We start from the raw sequence: 27,702 nt of genomic DNA on the forward strand, positions 1-27,702 counted from the left end.
TTTTTTTTTTATGCTATCCACTAATTGTTTGAAGACTATCAATCTACATTATAAAGCCCCATAAACACAATCCTCCATTATTAACCTCTGTTTTCAATCATTATTAACTCCATCATTATGCATCATCATCGGGTGTGGTATAAGAGATAGACAGTAATAAGACAATGTCTTAGTAGGCACCAGATGTTAGACAGTCAGTAGTTAGACAGTGACAAAAGGTCGACAGAGACAAAAGTAAGACACAAAAATGGTCGACACTTTTTTTTTTTTTTTTTTTTTTTTTTAGCCGTAATCTTCACCATAACCCTCTCTCCTGGTCCCTAACCTAGATCTAACCGTAAAAAAAAAAATAAAAAAATCATGTGTCGAAAATTTTTGTGTCAGCAATTTACATGTCGAACTTTTGTCCTTGTCTAACTGCTGACTGTCTAACATCTGGTGTCTATCTAGACATTGTCTATCTAATTACTGTCTATCTACAGTCCGGAACCCATCACCATCAACCCTCCCACATTAATATGTCATTTTATCATTAAAATCCTCATCTGTTATTATTAACCCTTCCATCAGTGACTCCTCCTCTGACTCAGCACTGCGCTGCGAGTGCTCTTGTGCCATGTGTAATCCCACACTGAGGTTGGAATTTAATCTGCCGTGATAAGCTGCTTTTCCGCAAAATCCTATTAGCCGTGACTTTTCGCGGTTACAAATTTTCCATACCATTTGCCGTGAAAGTTTTCACCACCTCCTGAGTAGGTGAAAAGTTGTGCAAAACCCCTATTATTTAGCTAAAAATTTCGGGACTTGGTTTAGAACTACTAGGATACCCCCCTTAATGACTAATTATGACAATAACGACATGTCATTTTTGGGGTGAAAAAGTGCAGGAAAATGGGTTAATTGAAGTGGGACAGATATAGAGGGGTGCTATATGAATGGGACAGGTGTTTTTAAGATTGCAGGTGGCTGTTACAGGTGTATTTTGATTTTTTTAAAATGTCTTTAAATGACACATATATACTTACAGACATTTATATGCACCCCCAATTTAAAAAGAACATTTATTTTGCCAAAAATCACATTCTTTCTATCATTGTTTTGCTGTTTTAGAAATATGCATAGAACAGCTATTTGACACAATTTAAGAACCCCAAATACTTTTATTAGGGCAACTAATTTACTAAATTGTTATCCTATATCTCTTTGCCTTTTTTTGGGGGGTACAGGCAGAATTCCCCATTTTCACCTATATTTATCGCCGGTAAAAGTAAGAAGAATTTTCGGGTGAATGCCACTTTGCGACTTTTGGGATTAAATTGCAAGAAAAACGGGTGCGCGCATAGATGCGATAAGCGCAATTTGCATGCGAAAATTACCGCATTATCATGGCTAATTGAGTATGATTAGATTTAGTGTGCTATAATGACATTATGGTACTGCCAATTAGATGGCTTGGGTGGTCAGGGCAAAGAGTGCATTACATAATCAACTAAACTGACTCTTCTATGTTATACTGTGCTCAAAAGTGAAGGACAATTTCCTGACTCACGCAGGACCTGGCACCCCAGGAATTAGGTGCTTTGACCCAGTTTTTAGGTGCCATGGTTACTAGATATCTGGGGTTGTTTGAGCTCTGAAATACAATTATTTGTCTTTGTCCAGGTTAGATATGCTGTAAATATGTATGGCTTAGCTGGATATGCTCTGCATCAAATGGAAAATGTCCTACATGTTAATGCTTTTAATTTATAAATGTGAAGAGTATTGATTATGTGGTTCTTCTTAATACATTGTTTTATTGAATAATATATCTGTGAAAGTAGCATAATCAAGTAAAATAACATTTGAAACTTTGAAAGTTTACCAACCCTAATGGTACATACACGCAGTCAGATTTTTCTTCATATCTGAACGATAACGATTAAAAAAATCGTTCAGTCGTTCATATCTGAAGGAAAATCTGACATGTCTGGACGATGAATGATGCGCGTTCCCGATGGTCAGATAACTATATGTGACATCTGATGTGTTTGCAGTCAGATTTGGACAATTCCATACATTTTAATGCAGTCAAAAATCGTTCATAGTTCAGATCGTTCATCTTACAAATCTGACCATGTGTATGCTCCATAATTGTATTGTTACAAAACAATTAGGAAAATCCATCTTGTCTGAAGTGGCCAGCTACCGTTTGCAACCCTATGTTGTCTGTTCTACTCATGCTTGCCCTCGGCTTATATATCACACAACAAACTACAGACTGTGGGGAGTGGGGTCTGCAGCAGCCTGGTCAGCGACCCGACCGGCTCCAGTTCTCTTCGGGTCTCCTGCCAGGTGCATTGCGCAGGGCCGTGACAGGTGCATGCACAGAAGCATCGGCTTCTAGGGACTGCATTGGCTATAGCCCCTAGAAGCTGGATAGGGCTAACGGCAACACAGAGGAGTGGCTTCCCATTGGAAGCTCTCTCTCTCATAATCGCGGTCCAGACTGGCAGTCTCAAGCGGATTTTACTGGTCTGCAGCCTCTAGGTAAATTCCACCACTGACCATGACCACTGTGTGCACTTGCCTTTATAAAGATGTTACTTATCAGTTATAGAAAAATGGAAAAAGTGTAATAGCATAGTGTGCTAGATGTACTTAATGTGTTCTCTTGAAAGAGCTTCATTGTATTTTTCAGACTGTTACGGATTTGTGCTTGCTGCTTGCAATTTCAAAATTGGTGTTATGTAAGCGCTTGCCAAAATGTGTGTTAAGGGCCATTTGCTTACTTTTTGTTTTGGGCTATCAGCATCCATAAAGCATTCAATAGGCTTTTTAAAATGATACTTAAATGTTTAAAGCTAACAGCCATGTATACTAAGCCTTATATAAAATGTTTCTTTCTGTGATTTACGGGTCAATAAAATATTTGAAACTAACTGAAGTGCCCGGCATTGCCTGGGTTTAACTCTTCAAGTTATTAAGTTTTAATAGGTGATGTTGTCCATCCAGTGGAAGGCACAGAACAGGCTCCCTGGGTCAAAGTTCTGCCCATTGGGACCACAACCCCTAGTATGTCTTCTGGGATCTAAAGTTACCACTCTGTGAATTTTTCGTCCAAAATATGTAATGTCGTCTAAATCCATCCAGTGGCTCAGAACAGGCTCCCTGGGACAAAGATGTGCCCGCCGTGAGGTCCACTGGGATCCTAACCACTCCATTAGGCATCTCAAACCAATTGCCATCTCTTTGTCAAGTTTCATCCAAATCCATCCAGTTGAAAGCCCAGAACTGGCTCCCTGGGTCAAAGTTCTGCCCAGCGTACACCAACGGGAAGTTCGACTGGGACTTCAACCCATTAGTATGTCTTCTAGGATCCAATATTACCACTCTGTAAAGTTTTTGTCCAAATCCATCCAGTGGAAAGCTCAGAACAGGTTCTGCCCAGCGTACAGCAACGGGAGGTCCGACCGGGGTATGCAGTCGGGAAGCCGGCGGACCTAATCTCGACAGCCGTCTTCCCGACTGTCATATCCCAGCAAGGGTCTAAAGACAGGCGTCGATATGCTGACGCCTGTCATTAGACATACGCCGGGAGCCTGATGCCCGGGATCCCGATCGAACAGACGCCGGGCGCCATCGCGGATAGCCGCTAGGGGGGAGGGTATGGTTTAGGGATCCTGGGGGGGGGGACTTAGGGTTAGGTACCCCCCTGGCAGGTTAGGTTTAGGCTAGGGGAAGGGGAGGTTAGCATTAGGCACCCCGGGGGGGACTTAGGTTTAGGCGGCGTGGAAGGGGGGTTAGGTTTAGGCACTTAGAGGGGGGATTAGTGTTGGGCATTGGGAGGAAGGTTAGGGTTAAGCACCCCCTAAGGGAGGGTTAGGGTTATGGGGTAGAAATAGGTTAGTATATACTTACCTTTGACGATCGGGATTTCATCCTCTGCCGGGATGCTGCTGTCGGGATTCCAACCGCCGGGCATGGGTCCGGCGGTAAATCATACTGATTCCCCGACCGGGACCCTAACCTCCCTGAAACCTAACCAGGATCCAACTGGACCACCTCGCGTTGGTTTCATCCCAATCAGTGCAGGAGTGCCCGCATGCATAACCGGACAGACATACAAATAAACAAACAAAAACAGTCCAATTAATTTGTAAAATTTGGAAAGCATTATGTGCTGTTACACATCACTTAGAAGTGTAGATTAAGGCACACTAAACAACTTCTAATGCAAATAAATGTTTGTGGAACAGACAGTGATGTATAAATGTTTGTTTAAACTATATAGAGGAAATTCTATTAACTCACCCCCTCATATGGAGGGGGCGTGTTGCAGTTGTGATGGTTTGTAAATTGCCAGCAATGACATTAGAACTCGCCACCCTCGCGATTTTCACTTGCGCCGGAGCTACAGTAATTGCGTCACATATCCGCACTTACTCACTGTGAAATCCCCCCTATGAATATGGTTTGTACAGACACAATCAGCCATAACATTAAAACTACTGACAGGTGAAGTGAATAACATTGATTATTGTTACAATGGCACATGTCCAGATATTAGGCAGCAAGTCACCATTTCTTAAAGTTGATGTGTTCGATGCAGGAAAAATGGGCAAGCGTAAGGATCTGAACGACTTTGACAAGGCATAAATTGCGATGGTTAGACGACTGGGGCAGAACATCTTTAAAATGGCAGGTGGGTTGTCCCTGGTATGTAGTGGTTAGTACCTGTCTAAACTGGTCCAAGGAAAGACAACCGGTGAACCTGCGATAGGGTCATGGGTGCCTAAGGCTCATTGATGTTGCGTACGGAGCGAAGGCTAACCTGTATAGTCCTATCCTTCAGAAGAGCTGATGTAGCACAAATTACTGAAACAGTTGATACTGGCTATGATAGAAATGTGACAACACACAGTGCATCGCAGCTTACTGCGTATGGGGCTGTGTAGCCGCAGAGTGGTCAGAGTGCCCATGCTGACCCCAGTCCACCATCGAAAGCACCTATAATGGGAACGTGAGCATCAGAACTGGACCATGGAAGGTGGCCTGGCCTGATGAATCACATTTTCTTTTACATCATGTGAACAGCAGGGTGGTTGTGTGTCGTTTACCTGGGAAAGAGATTGCACGAAGATGCACTATGGGAAAAAAGCTAAGCCAGCGCATTCAGTGTGATGCTCTAGGCAATATTCTGTTGGGAAACCTTGGGTCTTGGCATTCATGTGGATGTTACTTTGACATGTACCACCTGCCTAAATATTGTTAAAGACCATGTACGCCCCTTCATGGCAACAGTATTCCCTGATGGCATTATCCTCTTTCAGCAGGATACTGCACCCTGCCACACTGTAAAAATTGCTCAGGAACGGTTTGAGGAACATGAGAGTTCAATGTGTTCGTCTTGCCTCCAAATTCCCAGATCTCGATCTGATCGATCATCTGTGGGATGTGCTGGAAAAACAAGTCCGAACCATGGAGGACACACCTCGTAAATTACAGGACTTAAAGCATCTGCTGCTAACGACTTGTTGCCAGATACCACAGGACACCTTCAAACGTCTTATGGAGTCCATGCCTCTTTTGATCAGAGCTGTTTTGGTGGCATGAGGGGGACCTACACAATATTAGGCAGGTGGTTTTCATGCTTTGGCTTATGGGTATATATTATTGCAATGCTTTAAACAAGGGGTTCTCAACCGCTTTGGGGAAAAAGTTGTTTGTTTTTTATGTGTCCAATACTAATGAGCGTCTGGCAGGGCTATTGTTCCGGCGGGCACCCATTCCTTATCTCGCTTGCCACACCGAAATGCACCTGGTGTAGCCGCGTAAAGTGGCTAAACCCTTTAAACTATTGGACGCGCTGCAGAAACGGCAGTTTTGGTGCCCAAACAGCTGACTTTTCGCACATTTTTGCTCGCTACCTCAGGAGAGTAATAATAGACGTCCATGGCACGCGCGCCTGATTGGAGCAACAATTAATTAGCTCCGTTGAGCACCCAAAAAACAATTGAATCTTTCCCCTTGTATGAAATACCCCACTTTGATGATAATTGTCTGTAAAGGATGCATTTGTGACTGCAGGAGGACACTATTTGTAGTCCTTTCCTCCTGTATGACATTCTTACTGAAAGCAGTCATTATTTGTTCTACTTTTTGTAACTTTCTAGATAACCATTTTCTTAATAAAAGATCTTGTTGATAGCATTGGGTTTGCATGTAAAGTAAATTTTTTATTTTTTTTTATGAAATGCAAAAATCCTTAACAGTTGTAATACATGTGTTAGTTGAGGATTTATAATATTTGTCTGGAAAAACATTTAAGTGGCTTTTATAAAACTGACATTGTACCACTGGCCATACATTGCTTGTACATGGAGTACCATTCTTCTCTATTTTAATGTATAAATGATGCTTATTATCAGATTAGCTACAACACAACACTACGGCAAGTAATGGTTATTTAAAAAATGTAATATGTTCGTATTGAGGATTATGGCTATTTTTTCTCTTTGCAGCTCTCCAGTGGAAATCCACTATATGAAACATATTACAAGCAAGTAAGTGCAATATTATGTGTTTGTGAATTCCTATTGTGCAAGTTCCTGAACTTTCCCTCACCTATATGTGGGATAGTGGTCACGGGAGCTACCTCTGAGCTAAGCCTGACATTGCACAGCAAGGCTAGTTGTGTCATAGCTGCAGATCAGGGATCACACTGACAGTGCTTAGCTTATTCAGCTGAGAAACAAAAAAAAAAACAATACTGGTTCAATGTGTTCTCTGTTTCTTAATTTTAAAATATATTTTATTAAAAAAAACCTGACCCAATAACAATGGCCTATAACATACTGTATGTGACTTGTTTTTGTATACATAGTGTATTGGGTATAAATGCTGTATATTATTACTTCCCACTTCATTTCTCCTACTTGGGGAGAAAAGTAATGGGAAAAATTGCATAATGTACTAGATTTGGTAGTGAATAAAAACTTTAAAAAAATTAGCTTATTTCCATCTAGAATTTCAGCACATTGTAATGGCAATTTGCCATATAATTCTAAGGGCTCAGTCCAACTCGCTGCAAAGGGGGCGAGTTGCCTTTGCAACGGCATAGAAACGCCGTTAACGGCACCGTAATTCGACCCAGACCAGGCCTAATCTCACACAGCATACAGCCGCACTTACTTGTGCTGCGAGTAACTATCACCTAAATGGATCAAGCCCTAAGTGCTGATTATTTTGCTGGACTGCACTGTAAATAATCTGACTATGTTCACATAGACTTTAAAGGGTAGATTTAAAAAAGCTTCTAAAATGAAAAGTTGAGGTGTTGCCCATAGTAACCAAGCACATTATAGCTATCTTTTCATTTTTGCATCCTGATAGACAAATTCTCATTGGTTGCTATGGGTAACACCTCTACTTCCCTGTTTTAGAAACTTTAGTAAATCTACCTCCTTACACTCTATGTTGATAGGGACTTAGGCAATTATATATGTTTTTTACTGGGGACTGGACTTGTTTGGAGGTAACAAAAGACACTATTTAGTCAATTATAAAAACAACATAAATGTTCAGTTTCTGATGTACCTCTAATGACCAAACTAGAGATGAGCAAAGAGATATGTAAATGTTTAAAATTCAGTGATTTTGTAGCCGGTGGAATAATCTTGTGAATTTGAGACAAAAAAAAAAAAGTTTATTACATTTCACTTGTGATTTCTCTCTTTAGCACTCTTCTAGCATTAGAGCTAGAGTGTACATTAGTGTTGGCTAACCTTGACACTCCAGCTGTTGTGGAGCTATATATCCCAGCATGCCCTGCCACAGTTTTAGCATGCCCTGTAGCAGTGCTTGCTGGGTTACGTAGTTCCATAACAGCTGGAGTGTCCAGGTTAGCCAACACTGGTGTACATCAATAAACTAATTCATTATTATTTTTTGTTTTAAATGTTTCGAAAAATGCAGCATTAATTAGCACTATTGTAATAACAGTTGTAGATTGGTATACATTTCTTGACATGTATAGCTTGGAAAAATGCAAATTCTTCATGTGCAGTAGCATCAGATTCTACTGCAGGTTCTACACAATAATACATCTACATATTTAGCAGCCAAGAAGCTTAAATAATATATGGTGCAATATGCACAAATATAATATAACCCATAGCAATAAATTTGATTATAATTTTAATCTTTCTAATGCAACTTTAAAAATAAAAGGTAATACCTAACTGGTTACTAAGGGGTACAGAACATTTGTGCTCAAAGTATGTGATATCATCTATGTCCAATAATGTTATAACAAATGTGTCTATGCAGTTACGGGAAGACCGTAGGTTAGGGATGTGCAGGTTTAAGTTTACGGACTATATTGTACGTCCTACAGGTGGACCCATCTCACACTGGTAGGGTAGGACCAGCAGAAGCAGCGCTCTTCCTGAAAAAGTCTGCTCTCTCAGATGTCATTCTTGGGAAGGTAAGTGATAAACCTATGACTGAATATGGCAAACAAGGTTGTGCAAAATGTACAAAAATGTGATTTCATATAATAACATTTTTTCTTCCTAATAACCCTTAATTCTGTGTGGTTTAATTGTCCAAGTGGACAAGAGCATATACACATTGCCTGTTAAACTAAGAAAATTATACCTAACGAACAAACACATACATAATACAAATTTTAGAAATAATCTACTGTATGTTTTGGTATGTTTTCCAGTATGTAGAAGTTAAGGTACAAAATTAGAAATATATTTCAGTGGAAATTCTTTAGAGACATAAATAGAAAGTCTTTACACTGCAGCAAATTCTACCCTAGTCCAGTTGTATGTCCCTTGTCCTAAATCTGTTTCAGATTGCCCTGGTCAGGGAACTTTTTGTTGTTGGCCTGGACATAATAGTTAAATTTTTAATTAAACTCTAGCCAAACAGCTGTTTAAATAGTAAGTCACCTACCCAATCAGTAAACCTGTGGGAGAGCCCTGTTTCCGGTGTTCTATAACCCCTGCTTACACTTTGGAACAGAACCTCTCAATTCTATTTGGGTGAGGGGAGATTACCACTTTAAAGCAGTCTAGTGTCTGGAGGTGCTCTGCTTAGGACCTTCTCTTCTGGCGGGGAAGATTGCCTCGGTTTGCTGGGGCAGAAGAGAGAGGCTGTGTCTGCGAGAGCTGTGAGGAGAGGGAGCTTCCTCCAGCTTATACTGGTCATACACTGTCAGATAAAATGTATGTTAGTCCGAAAAACATTTTATCCGACAAGCGAAAACCCATCGGATATTGTGGCCATACACTGTGAGATATTTCGGGGGGTAAAACATTTCCAGACTGGGGAAATGTCTGGTGGTCGGCTACGGCAGAGCACACACTGTCAGATCTGGTCGACCCTATCAGACATGCTGGACGAGTTTGCATGTCCGTCTGACCGTTAATTACTGATTGGTTGCATATGATTTTTGGCTGATCGAGCCGATAATTGGACAGTGTATGTCCAGCATAAGACTGAGCAACTGCTAGACTGATACATTAGCTGGTTTACAAATAGAATCTCAATGATGAAGTTGGTGGTTGAGGCCATGCAAATAACGAAAGACAATACAATGTAATTTTACCGATGTTGCCTAATTTGGAGTGTTTTATTTTTATAATGCTTTTTTACACTGGACTATCTTTTCTTGAGGCACGAATGCAAGAAGCATTAGGCTGTGAAATATGTGTTATGAAAATATAACTTTTTTTTTTACAGTTTTAAGCATAAATGAGTGTGCGACTGTTTTGTAACTTTTTAAGAGTTTTCACAGCTGACACATTTCAGTAGTTTCATTCATATACAAAAGTCGAGTCTGCACAAGATCAGTTTACAATTAAGTATAAGATAAATCCCAACATCATGGCTTTAAGGAACATATATAGTACAGCCCTTGGTTGGTGGTGTTCCCAATATTTAAGTATCTAAACTTATTTTCCTTATTCTTTGCAAGAAAGCAAAGCAAAGACAAAAAAAACGGCTTTTTGGGGCACATATTATAGCAGAATAATTTCATCAAAATTAGCGATTTTAATTTAAAAATATTATTTTAATTGGATGCTACCCCCTAAAAATAGTCCCAAGGTTTCAAAGTTTGGGGTACATCAAAAAGTATAAATATATAAAACAAGTATTAAATGTTGATGGGTTCTGCGAAGTATTTAAATCATTTCCCTAGTTATTTATTCAAAGGGCTGTTACTTATACTTCACCCCCTAGGGAAATCATCAAAACCCACTCAGGGTACCTCCTAATTAGTTTGAAATTGGATATTCATCAAACATATCTCACATGTGAGCATATCTAGTTAGAATGAAACAAACAATAATAATTTTCAATCAATATACAAACAGAGGACATATAGGTGCCAGTAGTTCAAGTGCAACATATCAATAAATATATACAGAGATACCTTCAATCTTAAAGTAAAAAGTATCTAGGCTTTTAAACATCTACATAGCAGGAGCAGGCTACTTGGATACCAATTGGATACAATTATATTGACTCAAAACAAAAATTGAAACAGAGCCAACAGTGTGAAATACTCTCATACCTTTCTGTGTCATGCAGATGCCTCAGACACAAAATGCAGAAGTAAAGGAAATGAGTATTGTCATAAGAAAGATTGAGAGACACGTCTCTACTGTTCAATCAACTGGTAGGAAGTCCCTGTTGCTAACTGCATACAGGGGAGCAATAATCCTCCAGGCTGACAGAGAGAATCGTGTTGAAATGAACAATGATGGGTCAAAAAGGAAAAGATAGTGATTGGACAACAGACAATGGAAAAAATACTGTTAGGTTCAGTAGAAATTTGCAACTCAGTCACTGCTGCTGTCCAACGTCATACATCAAATGCATCTGACGCTAGATGAGAGGATAAATATTTAGGGGAGGGAGAAAATTCACTGCACAGGTAAAGATGCCACCATATCAATCAGAACACAAAACTTAAACAGAAAAAGTTATCTCCACATATCTCCTATTAATAACAAAGTTGTGTATGTATGTCATGGTGGTGCTACTCAGAGGAAACGACAATAGTTGCAAAAGGGGAGGAAAGGTCAAAAGACCAAACCAAAGACTTTAATGGAGCACTCTTATAGCTTATTTTCTTATAGCTATAAGAGTGATCCATTATAGTCTTTGGTTTTGTCTTTTGACCTTTCTTCCCCCTTTTGCAGCTAGATGAGAGAGTGTCTGAGTGGTTTGCCTGACAGAAATGATAGGTAAAGGGACACTTCTGCTGTCTGTGAGAAAATGCAAATCACTTCTGATGCCGTAGTATTGCAGGGGGGCTTGAAAGATCAATCAGATGAGAGTGTGCACGAAGAAGATTATAAACAAAAATAGATTAGTATTCAAATTGAGTCATTCTGATGTAATGATAGGTGATAGAAAACACATAAATTATAGCTGCTTATATGTGCAGCTATACAGCATAATTAGTGATTCAGTATAGTAATATCTGTGCCACTCATAGACAAATATCATCTGCTAGTTACTGACAGTATTAATCGTAATGAGTAATGCTTAAAGTGATATCTGTATCACATGTGATGATAACACCAGCCAATCTGATGTATCTGTAATAAAGCACATAAATTATGGCTGCTTGTATGTGCAGCCACACAGCATGGTTAGTAATTCTCTATGTTGATATCTGTATTCCACGTAGTATTAACACCTGCTCGTTAGTGATGATGTTACTCACAATGAATAATGTTTATAATAATATCTATACCATACATAGTAATAACACCTTATCGTAAGTAACAGTGTTAATCGCAATGAAGAAAGTGCTTTTTGTCATGTACTTGACACATACAGATGCAGGTTAAAGTGGTACTACATAGGACCCGTCTGTTAAAGGTTAACTAATCATCTGCGGCTCAGTCATCCGCGATTTACAATTACCCCCTGAAGTTTAAGCTGCCCATGTATCAGCTGTAAAATGAATGAAGAGTACCTGCGGTTATAAGCATACCAATATTCTGCCACTAAGTGCAAGTTACTCACAAATACCGCTGGGGATCAGATACATGAAAAAAAAAAAAAATGTAGTCTGTGCTGTGTGTTGCCCAATGCAGTTGCTCCGATGTTGCGCTGTAGATAGGCACGTCTTGGTCACCAATGTCCCGGGAGGTACAGAGTGGAGAGTGAACAGCTAATTTTGATGAAATTATTCTGTTTAATGTGTGCCCCAAAAAGCCATTTTTTTTGTCTTTGCTTTTTTGCAAAGAATATGGAAAATACATTTCAGTAGTTTGCAATTAGTGAGCAGAAAGAACCATAATGTTGAAATCATATGCACAATATACTTCTACTTCCTTATCTCATGCTCGTAGTTATTCCTATTTGTGTTTCTTTAGATTTGGGACTTAGCTGATCCAGAGGGGAAAGGTTACTTGGACAAACAGGTATTAAGATTTATAATTACCTTGAATGTTATGGTGCATACACACGATCAGATTTTTCCTTCAGATATGAACGATAACGATTTAAAAATCGTTCAGTCGTTCATATCTGAAGGAAAATCGTTCATATCTGACATGCCTGAACGATGGACGATCAACGATGCGCGTTCCCGTTTGTCAGATAACGATCTGATGGGTTTGCAGTCAGACTTGGACGATTCCATTCATTTTAATGCAGTCAAAAATCGTTCATCTGACAAATCTGACCGTGTGTATGCTCCATTAGACTGTACTTGTGAGCAGGCAGCACTTTTGCTAATGCTTTTTTTTTATATTCTTTTGTAGGGGTTCTACGTTGCTTTACGGCTAGTGGCCTGTGCACAGAGTGGTCATGAAGTTAACCATTCCAGTTTAAATGTTCCTGTGCCACCTCCCAAATTTGTAAGTGATTTTCAAAGCTGAGTACTCGATTTTTATTCACCTATATACATTTTCAGTCCTTTCATCTTGCATTCATTTCCAGCCTCTTTGCACCACATGTACATAGTTGGGTAACCTTTTTCAAGCCTCAATTTCCACTGTCCCTTACATTTTCATTCAATTTTCTTTTTGCGCATATTTTTATCTGACACAACTGAAATAATACATTTATCTAAGTTTCACTTTTTTTTGTAGGCCGAATGTTTGTGTATTTTATTTTAAGGATGTTTCTCATATTCGTATAGGAGAAACTTTCCTGGGAGATGGGGCTCTCTCTGAGGTCTTGTCTCTGCTGATCTCTTAACTGATGCAAGAGGCTGAATAATTAACAGGAGGGGAACAAACTTAAGTTGGGAACACATGTAACTATGTGTCCCCAAACCCCGGCGGAGGTCCTGGCATTGGCAAGTGCATACACACTTGCTGATGCCGGGAGCGACGGTGGGGGCCATACTATATTCTGCAGCATGGCTCTTGCTGACGATGTCATCCGTTGGACCTGCATGCAGGTCCGACGGACGATATTGCTGACGATGCGCAGGAGCAATGCTCACGAAGTCTGAGTATTGCCAGTAGTGGATATATCCAGCTGGGATTGAAGTTTGGTCCGTAAGTAATAAACTGTCTCCAATATATAACTACCTGCTATTGGATGTCACTTTCAATCTTATATACAAGAGAGGAGGCTAGATGCTATTAAGCACAATATACATCAATATTAACAATTAGTACACCGTGGGTTATTGAAGGCTTAAAAGTAACCTGAGAGCCTCTTCCCACGGATGATATTGGAAGTGACTGGACCTATATGGTGAGCAAATGAAAGCATAAAGCAACTTCTACAGCCCGAGATTTATTTATATTTTTTTCACCAGTGAAACTGGTAACATTAGTTATTTACAGCTGGTAACCCTTGCTAACTTTAATAGGTTCTCTTTGGAGCATGCCACTTTTTGAGTGATCGACAATACTAACAGAAAATTTGAGATTTGCAACAATACAGTACTATCACTTTGGCTTAATTCGTTACAAAGTATTTGTTATATTGTGAATGCTATGATATTGTTTAGTGTGTAGCGCCCATTCGAACTTTAAAAAGAGCAATTCATTGAGCAAGCAAGTAAATATGCTCATACATGCTTCAATTTCCCTGAACTGTCCGGACATTTTAAACCTAATTGACCCCAAATTGCAGAGCGTACAGACCCCAAAAAATTGATAATCTCGATCAACGTTTGAGAATGAGCATTGAAAAGTAATCCTTACCTGCTGGTACTTCTGGTGAGACAGTGACCACATCTGATTGTGTATATGGTTATTGCCCAACCCATCTGTGCCTTCTATGTTCGAACCTAGTGCCATATGGCCGAATCTTTCATATTTGGCCACAATCAGGCAGAGATCTGGGCCTTTGGTGGTTGGGCCAAACAACTGGATTACCATGAGTATGAGCACCTATCACTGATACAGAAACCCATAGAAGCAGTCTACCCAATTTAAAATGCTGTCGATTTTGAATGTCTTAGTGCTATGAGCTAACTGAAAGCAAACACATTAGTGTTAATGTCCCCTACAGGCCTGTTCCTTCACTCTGCATACACTTCCATCCCTATTACTGTTACATACGTTAGCTTCCTTCTCTACCGCACATGAATTTTTATGGATTTTAATTATCACTGCTTATTTCAGTTCCTGGCATACGGTTTAAATTTCTCTTTTTCATACATAGAAGCCCTTCTATTCTGCAGATAATACAGCTTGCACTACTAAAGCACCAAACATTTTAATGTATGGGCTTTGTGTAACTTGCAAAAGTTTTATTACTTTATTAAAGCCAACAACAAGGGCTAATACATTGTTTTGTATAAAAAAGAAATAAAGGTAGATCAGGATGTATCACTTACAGGAATGAAAGACTTTGCACTACAAAATGTTTTTCTTTTGTTTTCACTTTTTTATATTTTCCCTGAAGAATGATACCAGCAGTCCCCTCTTGATCACTCCTCCTCCTGTAGAAGCTCATTGGTCAGTTCGGGTGAGTTTTGTACAAAAAATGAAAATAAGTGTAATATCTTTTTCTTTTTTTATGGGGGTGATTCAATTGTTTTAGCCGCAGCTATTTCTTTTGGGCGCCCGACAGAGCAATTCAATTGTTGCTCCATTTGGGTACGAATACCCGCAACTGCACCTATTACTGCTCGCAGCCTCCTGGGATGTCGAGCAGAAATGTGCGATAAGTCAGCTGGCCCAAAGTAGGACTTTAGACAGGGTTAGCTGCTCTACATGGCTAAATCCCGTGCTTTTGGGCGCACACACATGGCACTGGCACAGTCTTTTGTAGGTTCTGTGGCAAGACGGGGTCTAGAAGTAAAGCTATAAGGGATACTATCAGATTAAAAGTCTGTCTGCACTGAGTACCAATTGAAAATAAATATAAACAAATTCCATTCTCTATGGAATATTGGATGGAATAGGTAACCGGTTTCTTTGAAGTTATTAGATAATTAGGGCAGGGAAATATTTGCACAACAACTTTTGCAGACAATTCCATTCTCTGTGATGTCAAATCAGATAAAAAACACAAAATAGGAGCGCAGTGTCACTACAAAGATAATAGATTATGCACAATAAATTAAATACTTTAATATATCTCTCACAGACAATAGAGAGACAAAATAAAATAACAAAGATTAAAACAACATATAAACATGTGGCATCTGGATTTTAAGTATCATTGCTCACACAGCCACTGATTAAACTTGGGTGGAGAGTCTTTTGTTACAAATTATCAGTTCAACATATTTTTGTTGAATCAATGTGTCATTATAACCAACTTGTAAAGTGTGTGCATAGGAACCATCTAAGAAAAGGTTAATCACAGATCCTTGGTGGATCTAACAAGACCTCGCTGTTAGTAATTACAGGCACAAATCTTGTAGTTACTAAAAAGTTCAAAGCAATTGCTTCCAATTACGGGAATAGTAATCCTGTTCCTATCCACAGGCACCGCAAACCACCGCTGTTCAAAGTTGTATCTTTAGTAAATTATATGGCATAACCACAATCCGTGCATAACTTATCAGCGTCACGATGTCAAGCAACACCGAGCGAATATTGTCTACCAGGTACAGTACTTACTGAACCTTTGGGTACCTGGCCAGTACCTGTTATCCGTCTCGATCATGCAATCTGGGGTGGTGTGGCCGGCAGAGGTGTGTATGCAGCCGCAGCCGCCTTCCCAGACCACGTGTGGGTGCCGGGTGGTGATAAAGGAGCTGCACCAATATGTACATCCAGACAAGTGTAGCTGTTCTCTACATGCACGTTCGCAGACGCTGGCTAGTACACTCACAGGAAACGGCCCCAACACGCCCACGTTTTGTCCGGAACTCCCTGTAACCACCCACAAACAGTCTCTTCCTCTTAATTGCGAGGTAATCCTCACAGCGAGCATGATCGCTATTTGTTTGCAGCGCGTGCTCAGCGCGCACACCACTGATCGTTTAACTGCTTGAACATCGGAATAGCTTTCATCTGTGAATCTATCTTCGCTCATTTCCATGCGCATTTTATGGGATGTATGACAAAATTAGCAAAGATTTCTTGCTGTAAAAAGCAGTAATGTTCTCAGCTGCATATTAAGGCGTCACGTTGCTTCGAATTTGATTGCCCCCTCATTTATTTTATTTTTTTATTCGTAGTACAGTCAAAGGTTAGGCAAGTTTATTATCACTTTATGCAAGTGGTATGTTTACTTGTACGTGGCTTATGGAGTACTCATCTCTGACAGGCTAAATAAGAATGGTTTTGACAGTTACCATTTCTCTTTGGGACTTGTTTTTCTTTCAAGATGCTGTTAATGATTTATAATTTTAAGCATTGCCAATCAGGGTGGTCATGGTCGCATGATGTAGTTGTAGAGGTGCTTTGGGATGCCTCACTTTCACTATCTGCACTGTGACACCCCTCTGTCACTATATTAAATGCTGAGAGCAGTGTGAGCCTGTATGAGCCTGTGTGTGTTTGTCTGGCAGCCATACTTGTTTTCCCTCCATAGAGATTATGAAAGAAGATAATAATTTATAGGTGGATAGTTCCAAAAAATTCCTTATAGATAATTAACTTGCTATTTAAAAGAAAAAAAAAAATCTGGGATTGATGCATTAATGTACTTTTAAATATGAAAATAAAAACCTAAACATCTTCACTGGAGTTTTTCATTTGGCTTAGTTTGCATTACAGTTAATGCTTTCTATTCAACAGAAGTGTTCCACTTTCTCATCTCAATTATGTGTTAGATTTAGAAACTTGCAGTTATATCAGTTTTAAAAAGTAAGCCTCCAGTCTTCTGCTAATGTAGTTTAATTGGTTATGGTAAATATAATAAGCTAACAAATATTGGTGTCAGTACAAACTATAAAGCTGAGTACACACCAGACAAAGTGTGTGCCCAGCGATGACACAATATATTGTGCAGCCCATACACACTGCACGATCCGGTGTCCAACCGCCCGATACATTGTTCCCCCGCCGCATCCAGAAGCATGGTGCCAGCTGCCAGATCTTCATTTGTTGTGCAGGCACAGGAGATCCGAAGATACGATGAGCAATGCACGAGAGCACGCAATAGTGTGTACACACTCGAAGATGTGGGTGATTTGTCGTTCTGATTCGCCTCAAAACGTCTAATTTATCTTCTATTGTGTACACAGCTTAAGATCGTTTTAAATACTTTATTGCTGAAAAGTTATCATTAATTGCTGGCTGACTTAAAACATCAGGCACATCTAAACTTTGCAGTACTATTTTAAAATTGCAAGTAGAATATTCTGCTAGCAGTCTTCTAGAACTGGAAACCCGCCTGTCTACCCATGATATTTATGATCCATTCCAGTCAGGATTCAGGAGAAGACATAGCTCTGAAACAGCTCTAGTATGTGTGCTTAATGACATTCTGATGGCAAGAGACAGAGGTGATTGTTCAATCTTAATCCTTCTGGATCTCTCAGCAGCATTTGATACTGTGGACCATGGGATTCTAATTGAGCGCCTGAAAAATTTCTGTGGACTGGATGGCACAGTCCTTAGATGGTTCAAATCATTTCTCACTGGCAGGTCACAGAGAGTTTCTTCTGGAGTAAACTCTTCATCACCAGTGTCACTTCCATGCGGTGTCCCACAGGGTTCTATACTATCTCCCATGCTTTTTGCAGTATAAATGGTACCATTGGGTGAAATAATCAGATGTCATGGCCTGGTATACCACTGCTATGCAGATGATACACAACTGTACCTGTCCTTTGCTCCAGGTACAAAGGACCCCATAACAACCCTAAATGGCTGCCTAGCTGAGCTTCAGGAGTGGATGAGTGCCAGTTGGCTGCGACTGAACCCTGCTAAAACAGATGTCCTTATGATAGGTCACAAGTCAGGGCTACAGCATAGCCAACCAACAGGACTTACGCTTGGGGGATCAGAATTACAAAACACTGAACATGTGCGGAATCTTGGTGGTGTCCTGAATAGTGGCTTGACACTTAAACATCAGGTATCAGCCACAATCAAATCCTCATTCTTTCATCTGAGGAACATTGCCAGAATCAAGCACTTAATTCCCTCAGAAGATCTGCCTAAAGTCATAAATGCATTTATATCATCACGCCTAGACTACTGCAACGCCCTCTACCTTGGACTCCCAGCAAAAGAATTGCACCGCTTGCAGATGGTACAAAACGCAACTGCCAGGTTATTAACCAACCAGCCCCGTTTCAGCCACATAACACCCACTCTCTACTCCTTTGACACAATATTAGCAAGAACTTTTTCCTGACTGCTAATGAAGGGGCAATCTAAATGTGTTTTTTAGGAATATATTTAGATAAAATGGTCTTTCTGTATTTGTATTTTAATATTGTTCTTATTTTCTATCTCTAAACTGATAAATGTGTATATTTGCTTGGTTAGTGTGGAGACAAACACACACACAGATGATCCTGATAAATCTGATGACCTAACAGCGGATTGGCTGATCCAGGTTTAAAAACACTGACAGGATCACTAGGATACTTACCCTCTGATGAAACCGCAAGGACTTTTAGCGGAGAAACGCGTAAGGGACCTTACATTTATCATCAGCTGGTTCTCTAACACTTTGAAAGAACGAGCGGGCTTGTGATTGCTGAACGGCTGAGCCAATTCCGATAGTTCATACATAGATATCACCAGCCGCCGCCAGAACTAGAACACCTGTGGGAGCAAGGTCCGGGACCTGTATGCATAACTGACGGATCAGTATACCATAGCCGGCCGGCGGTAATGTATTACTACTGAGACTAAAATATATCAATTAGTCTCCATTATCCTCCCTTTTCTGTGCGCAAAGACAGTGCTGTTTTAAATAGGACTGTTAGTCCTTACGAGTGAACTCGTGCATAAGTGACTTTCTACAACGCACCATACAAGTGTTCTTCTTTATCCGGGTATCTACTGGCATATCAGCACTAAAAGTTTATTACTAAGTGTTACAGTTTGTGATTCCGCACCTAACACAAACGGGGACCACTCTTGGTCACATGGAGCAAGAACCATACTAGACCTATTACCTGTATGTGTGAAGGATCATTCACACTATTGATTATGCCTTTGGAGGCTGATACTGATTGTGGAATTACAACATAACAGTACTGCATTTAACACAGGACAACAGAGGCACCTTCTGCAGGGGTGTATCTGTTGCGACCTTTGTATAACCATCATAGAACCAGCTTATGTAATTTTATTTTGTTTTGTGTGTGTTTTTTACATATTTTTATTCATTCCTTGTCTTTTTATGTCATACAATAAATTGTTTATATAGAGCTCCTTGTCTGGATTCAGTCATAAGCTTTAGAATATCATTTAGATTATTGATATATATCCATTTAGTGACGCTTATCCAGATTTATACTTTTTTGTTTTGTTTCATTAAGTGTATTTACAGATACAATACTCTTAGGAGCAGCGTTTATACATTGTTATCCATCTATATTTAGATTTATTATCCATATGCGCCTGAATTATATGTGCTAACATATAACATTTTTCCTTCACTGGCTGCCTGTCAGATGGAGAATTGTTTTCAAGATTGGCTTACTAACTTACAAAGCACTACTTGACCATGGCCCAAGGTACCTAAAGCAACTTCTGATTCCTTACCGTCCCACTCGATTACTGCGATCCGTTGACGAAGGACTATTAACAGTACCTAGAATCTCCTGGAATTCGTCTGGGGGTCGAACTTTTGGTGCTCCAACCTTATGGAACTCACTTCCCCGCATAGTTCGAGAGGCCTCCACTCTAGAATCCTTCAAAAATAGACTCAAGACTCACCTCTTCATCCAAGCATTTCACTAATGTCCCTTGTTTAAGCTTATTTTGTACTGTAAAGGCAAATGTAAAGCCCTTGAGTCCTTTAGGAGAAAAGCGCTATATAAATAAAATTATTATTATAGAGTACTAACATCACTTGTTTCACCTGTCAATGACACCACCCAAAGGGACAAGAACTCTTCCTTGATTTCTGGGCTCATGATCACAGCATATAATGAGGCAAAGTTGAACACAAGTTAGTTTTCTTTTGTGTTTTCGCACTGCTCATGCTCCATAGCCAAAGTAATGCATCTAAAGGCCAATCAGAGTTGTATGCAGCTCAATCGCATTTTCACTTGCATCTGAAGGGGCATAACTGGATGGTAATGGGATGTTTGCACATAGATAAAGCACAGTGAGGCTGTGTTGAAATAACTGCAGCTAAGCAGAGCTGTGTTGTACACAAAGCTATGCCTCATGGATCTCTTGCTCTAGAGAAAGGGTTGGCACGTGCGCATTGATAATGATGATGGCTTTGAAACAATGTAAATGGATAGGGTTGGCGTGGTCCCATAGATGTGTACAACTTTGAATACTGGGGATTATCTATCTTTTTTTTTTTTTTTTTCGTGCAGCCAATGCGGTTGTAGTTGGCTGACTTGTGTTTTACTTTGCATCAGCCTCAGTGTGCATTTGCTATTGATTTTTTGGAACAGAAATCAGTGTGGCCACTTCAATGTACGTCCATCAGCAGAGGATAGTGCCAGGTTCGAAAACAAGTAGTTCTATTATGCTGGCCTCATACATTTTATTTTGAGGTTTGTATGGCACACCCATTGGCCTTTGTGTGCAGACACCTTAACGCACTAACAGGCCCCTATATACTTAAGTGATAATCATGGCCAAAGTGGAAATTGGTTTTACTTTCTGACACTCGTGATTTTCGGCAGGATGCGCCTGTATGTGTTCAGCTTACTTTAGGTGGCGGCAAAGTGGAAATGCAGCAACTTATCAGGGTCTTACCAAGTAAAAAAAAATTAAGAACAAAATATAATTTAAAAAATAATATATAGGAAAATATATGCTTGCATTTACAACTCCATCCTTCATATTTAAAATAAACTGCACATATTCGTTATTGCTGAATGAGTTAACGGGTACAAAGAGCTAAATCTTGAAAAAAAAAGTTGTTTTTTTTCCCCTTTTCTTGCTTGATTACCAATGGAGGGGAAAATGGTAACAAAGTGGTTAAGCCATATTGTCATTACTGGTCTTGTGATAAAATCACGCCCACACTGCCTCAGTTTTACTGTTAATATGTACATAAGCTCCCATTTGATTTGTGCATGTTTTTGTCATATTAAGTACTGAACATAGCCATTCATTCTTGTTACTCCGCATTCCTATGTTCCTGTTCATTTTAGCAGGTAATGGTGGACTTAAAGAATAGTCCTATTTTCTCATTATGTCTTCAGCCTTTTATTTCAGGGTCACAATACTTTGTCGATATATCAAATATATTTAAATATATTTTCCCTCTAGAAACTGTTATTAAGAGACATGTTGCCAAAATGTTAGTCTAACTTGCTAAAACAATTTGTAATTTTACTTAAGCTTTTTTTTAAATTATTATTTAATTTTGCTTACCAGATAGAAGAGAAATCCAAGTTTGATGGGATATTTGATAGCTTATTGCCAGTGAATGGCTTACTGTCTGGAGATAAGGTGAAACCGGTACTTATTAACTCCAAACTACCTCTGGATATCTTAGGAAGAGTAAGTGTGCATTTATTTTATCTATATAAGTTATGAATATGTGACATATTAACATTGGGACAATTCCCCCATTTCTGAACACCTTCCCCTCCCAGCACAGGGATCGGGCCAGCTCCCCTGTCCGGCCATCAGTCTCTGTGCCAACTTCCCCTGCCCTCTGTTCGTCTTAGGGATTCGGTTAGCTTCCCCTGTGATTAACTATATATGTTAGCATATCAGTGTCATATAAAAATATCACACTGATATGCTGAAACAAGTTCTCTGTTTATACACAGGCCACTAACTGGTAGAGAATGCGCATCGAAAACCGATGGTAGCAACCATCGATATTCCTGATTTGATGGAAATACTTTTTTTGTCGAATAGCGGGTTTGCAGTGGTTGCCAGTCATCGGATGCTGCTTCACTTATTTAAGTGTTCTGTGTGATGAAACGACATACATCTCAGTTTTGAAGCAGCTTATTATATACATTAAATATGTTTGTCAACATAAAATAAAGATCACTGGGCCTGATTCAGAGCCGGACGCTCTGACAGAGCGCTCGCTCTGAATCAGGGCTGGCCTTCTGTTTTATTAGAGCGGCCTCCTGGCCGCTCGCATAGCTGTGGGTAACCACCCACAGCTATAGCGAGCAGCCAGGAAGATGGTCGCGATGGTCAAGACCATCGCGACCATCGGGCTTGCGACGAGACCCTTGTAGTAGGGTCTCGTTGCCGCAAGCCCCAGAGTGCTTTCGGCTCTAACAGAGCCGAAAGCACTCCCACTGACATCACTTGTGAGCCGGCTTTGTCGTACGCATGCGCACTGGGCCACAATTGACCCGCTTGTGAGCGCTCAGTGCTTGCGAGCGGGTCTGAATCAGGCCCACTGTTCCATGTCAACTGATACTATCATTGATAACAATGTTGAAATATACAAACTAATTGAATAAATTACCAATATATGGTTGAAAAAAATCTAACTTGGTCATGTTATACTGTGCATGCACTTGAACTTTAAATTATTTTTACTGTAATCAATAGGATTCATAGACCCATCAGTACTAATATTGATTTCCCCTAAAAATATTGGAGAATCGTGACACATGAGGTGGGGGGAGAGCACTGCTATGTTCATGCACAGAGGGAGGAGAGGCTGCTGCTCCTCTCTACAGCCGTCGGGTATGCACTGTGACTGGGGAGCAGCCGGCTCTGCATTGACATTACTCCTGGCCCTTGTGAACACTTGGCTCCTTCCCCATTGTGTGCCCATCACTGCTGGTAGCACTCATCAGCCAGCCTAGCAGCACCCCCCACCGCTGATCCCTAGTCCCCAGTCACAGTGCATACTTTACCTGGCGGCCACAGAGAGCAGCCACTGGGTATACAGAGGAGCAGAGCAGGTCTTCTTTCTTCCTCAGTCACAATACTTCCGCCTTAGCGGCGCTCAACTTTCGCGTTCCAAATAGCGGAAGTGAAGGGTGTGACACAGGTAAGGGATGTTAAAGTGTGCTCAAGTTGCCAAGTGACGTAGGTGTGCATATTAGAAAAACAGGCAAACCTAACCATGTTATACATAGGTAAAGGTAATACAGACCAAGGGAAAAGGATCCTTACATACACCACTTACAAGAAATACAAATCAGCTAATATCTACAAATCTATAAATAAATGACAGACTAGCATAAATATGTACACAAGGGAATTCTTCCGATATGTGTACACATCTAAAAACATGTAAACATAAATACCAAATATATCACAGAAAAAAATAAAATAAAAAAGCTAATATGAGAATTGTACTCGTTTACACCATATGGGGAGACCGTTCCAACGGGAAAAATCCATCTGGACTGAAGTTTCTTCAAAATAAGAGCACGATCACCTCCACGGATAGATACATGTACCCAATCAATAATTCTGCACTTTAACATAGACACCTGGTGTCCTAGTTCCAAATAATGCTTTGCCACCGGCTTATCAGTAGTGCATGTCAAAAGTGCTTGATGTATAGAGCTACGGTGGTTGGCCATATGTTCACGGAATGTGCAGGTCGTCATACCAACATATGAAACACCATGTGGAACAAATATATAACGTGGTCCATACGACACTGTAATTTATTCCTACGTATAGGCTTTCCACTCCATGGGTGTGGAAATGTACTCCTAGGTATCAATGAACGACAAGTGAGACAACCTGTATACCTCACACAGACATGTTTTTGCTCATTAAGCCATGTGGTTCTAATAGCTGGAGTTTGGTGGGTTGAGTGCATAAGCAGCTGCTTAAGATTCTTGCCCCTCCTGAAGGCCATCATAGGGGGCTTCTGCAAGGTACCAGCAAAGACTGGATCTGTCTGGACCAAAGGCCGGTGCTTCTTGATTGACTTAGTAATCACTGCAGCCTTCTCATCGTATTGGGTCACATAAATCATATGGTCACTATGCCCGCAAACTGTCCTAGTTAGTGGTTTATGTGCTCTGGTGAGGCAACCTTTAACCACACTACGTTTATAGCCCCTTTCCAAAAAAACATTTTTACATCTCATCTATTTGTATCTATGCAGTAGCAGGGTTACTATTATTCCTAAGTACCCGCATGAACTGAGAAATAGGGAGACTGTCTTTAAAGATAGGGGGATGGTTACTCGTTGCATGCAGAAATGTGTTCCTTTCCGTTTCCTTTCGAAAGAATGTTGTACCCAGTCCTGAGCCATCCTTAAATACTGTCACGTCCAAGAAATCAATGGTCAATTAATCTATTTTCCCAGTAAAGTGAACGGTGGACTCAAGTTGGTTAAGTTCGTCCACCATAGAAACAAAATCTCCCTCAGTGCCTTTCCTAAAGTAAATAATACTAGAACCATATTTTGGAATGATGTTTGTGTTCTCATAATTATACATGAAGATCCCCGCATACATTGGGACCACATTAGACCCCATAGCGATACCAGTTACTTGGATGTCATACTCCTCTTCATACATGAAATGATTATTCACCAAGTTCAATTCCAAAAGTTCAAGAATAAACTCAACCGCTGGAACTCGCAATCCAGACTGTATTAGCAGCTTCCTCACAGCATCAATTCCTGCACCATGTGGAATAATAGTATATAATGATGAAACATCAAAGGATGCCAACAGTACATCATCAGTGATGTCAACAACATCCTTGACCTTATCAAGGAAAACACTAGTATCCCTTAGATAACTGGGGATGTACTGAGACAGATCCTGGAGAAAACTATCCACAAACAGTGCCAACGGTTGTAAAAGGGAACCCCTGGTAGATATAATAGGCCTGCCAGGGGGATCCACTACTGTTTTATGCACTTTGGGCATGGTATAAATCAAAGGACATATTGGGAAGTCAACCTTGAGAAATTTAGGGACCTGCTCTGTCAACCACCCACAGCCAACAGCCAAGTCAATAGTGCTATCAACCTTTTTTTTTAATACCAGGTATAGGATTAATCCTACTCACCCGGTATTAACATTCAATCAATAATACAATTATTGTGATGTACTAATATTTGACCATTGGCCACATTGTTGGGTGAATTCTTTGCTGAGGGGGAATGTTCACAGAACCAAATGGTCATCTCACACATTGAAATAAGAACCTTGGTGGCCAAATCAGAAGAATTCTTCAATGCTAATATCTGTCAAAAGTTTTCAGTGGTATCTCCAATGTGAATTTTGTATTGGTATGTAATTGTACAAAACATTCTATTTGTCAGCGCCCACTGACAGTATTGTGCTTGGATATCTTTATGGTTGAGTCCTACTAACAAGGGATTCTCTTAGAGGTGCTGCTGAATTGATTGTTGCAACAAATAGGCCCTCCATTCTTTTGTGTGTATGTGTGTGTACATATATATATATATATATATATATATATATATACACATACACATATACACAGTGTATATATGTATCAAAATACAGCAGCAGGCACCACTCCTCAAACTTGGATTTATGATATGAGTTGCAGGTGCCTACCTAGTCAGCCATCAACAATGAAGCAGACATACACAGAACCAAATCATGGCGGCACTCAGTGCAACGAAAAACACTTGCAACAGTTTCAGTTACCAACGTTTCAATGCAAGAGGCATTTTCGTCAGGGTGCAAAATACAAGACAAAGAGATTTACCCTTATAGAATCCCCTCACGGGCTGTCCAAGGTGGCGGGCTACCAGCGCGGTCACAACGGGTGTGATGTCAGCGGCGCAACATCACGGAGGTCACAGCATGTGATCTACATAACAGAAGCTAATAGGACAAAAAGTTACTAGGCAACCCCCTAAACAAGTGGTTCCCAAACTGTGCGCCTTTGCACCCTGGGGTGCCTTGGGACACTTGCATGGGTGCCTCATGTTGTTGGTCCAGCACCATGTCAAATTTTGTATGATCAATGTAATGTAAATATGTGGACAAGCAGAAGCGCAAACCTGTCCACCACCACTTAACTGAGCCTAAGGATGAAAGGTCAGCACAATTTACTTCTTCACTGTATTTTTTTCTGAATTTCAGAATAATCAATTTTTGGCTTAGAGGTGCCGTGAAAACAGTGCTGATACTCTAGGGCACCGTGATTTAGAAAAGTTTGGGAACCACTTCCCTAAACAATAACAATACACAACAATAAACTATGTTAAACTGGTAAAAAGAATCGCATAATTGATAGAAGAAGCTGTATATCACCATTTAGCCTGTAACAGGCACAAGGAAAGCTGTACAGTACGAATCTAGAAATTTAAAGGGGAATCACAGATATATAAATATTTTCTAAGCAGCTATAATTGCAAATGATAGTGCAAATAGCGATTACCAAGGCTTTACCAGTCCTGGTCATCAGTCAACTGGGCTGATTGAACGAAGCCTGAACAAAAAGGAGGAGGAAGAGGGAAAAAACTAAGAAAAACATGCTACTTTTCAGGTGGTGTAGGGCACATGTGAGCAGTGTGTTCAAATGTCTTTGTAAGTGCGGCTTCATCCACGATGAAATTGATTCTTCCAACATTTTTATTTATTTGAGGTGTTCTAGTTGTATTGCTTTGCATAGGGGCCTTGTCCCGGGAGTGGCCCACGTGACCAGCAGCGCTATACAGACTGGTGGCAGCAGCGCCTTCACCCACCACTCACACCAATGTCACTGTGTGCCCTGTGCATAGACTGCTATGTAGCCTATCCTGTTCAAGTTTACGCAGGCCCAAAGCACCTCTGCCCCAACCCCTTACTGGTCGCACGTATGGTGCCACATCTATCTCTTGAATCGATGATGTAAATAAATTTAGTTTTTGTTATCGCTCAGCTTTTCCTTGACTGATTGAGATGAAAAGTGCTGGTTATTTCTAGGAGTTTCCACTACAAAACAATGCAGTTTTCATGAAAATCAGTTCAGTAGTTTTGTGTCAATTTGGAACAAATAGATATAAACCACGTTCTTATTATATTAGTATAGATAGTTGTGTGGATACAGAGAGTATATATTTGCGGCAAACAAATGTGATGTATGTCTTCCTGTGTCCATAGGTGTGGGAGCTAAGTGACATAGACAAGGATGGACACTTGGACAGGGATGAGTTTGCGGTGGTAAGCACAGTGTTAATAATGATGGCTACACAAAGCAATTCTTACATTACTTACCCATTGCAATGCAAATGCTTAGTTCCAGGAAG

The 27,702-nt window shown here is 40.2% G+C and overlaps 1 protein-coding gene across 4 annotated transcripts in view; it reads left to right on the plus strand.

The window, feature by feature from the left end:
• Window positions 1-27,702, plus strand: part of EPS15L1 (epidermal growth factor receptor pathway substrate 15 like 1) — a 245,253-nt gene that overhangs the window by 19,104 nt on the left and 198,447 nt on the right. For all 4 annotated transcript variants that reach the window (XM_088460325.1, XM_088460326.1, XM_088460327.1 and 1 more), the window contains exons 2-8: window positions 6,504-6,545; window positions 8,378-8,467; window positions 12,390-12,437; window positions 12,780-12,875; window positions 14,887-14,949; window positions 21,912-22,037; window positions 27,557-27,616. In XM_088460325.1, coding sequence (XP_088316451.1) covers window positions 6,504-6,545; window positions 8,378-8,467; window positions 12,390-12,437; window positions 12,780-12,875; window positions 14,887-14,949; window positions 21,912-22,037; window positions 27,557-27,616 — 525 coding nt within the window. The remainder of the gene's footprint in view (window positions 1-6,503; window positions 6,546-8,377; window positions 8,468-12,389; window positions 12,438-12,779; window positions 12,876-14,886; window positions 14,950-21,911; window positions 22,038-27,556; window positions 27,617-27,702) is intronic.

Source organism: Taudactylus pleione, unplaced genomic scaffold, assembly GCF_031769625.1.
Source record: "Taudactylus pleione unplaced genomic scaffold, aTauple2 ptg000044l, whole genome shotgun sequence".
NCBI classification, from domain to species: domain Eukaryota; kingdom Metazoa; phylum Chordata; class Amphibia; order Anura; family Myobatrachidae; genus Taudactylus; species Taudactylus pleione.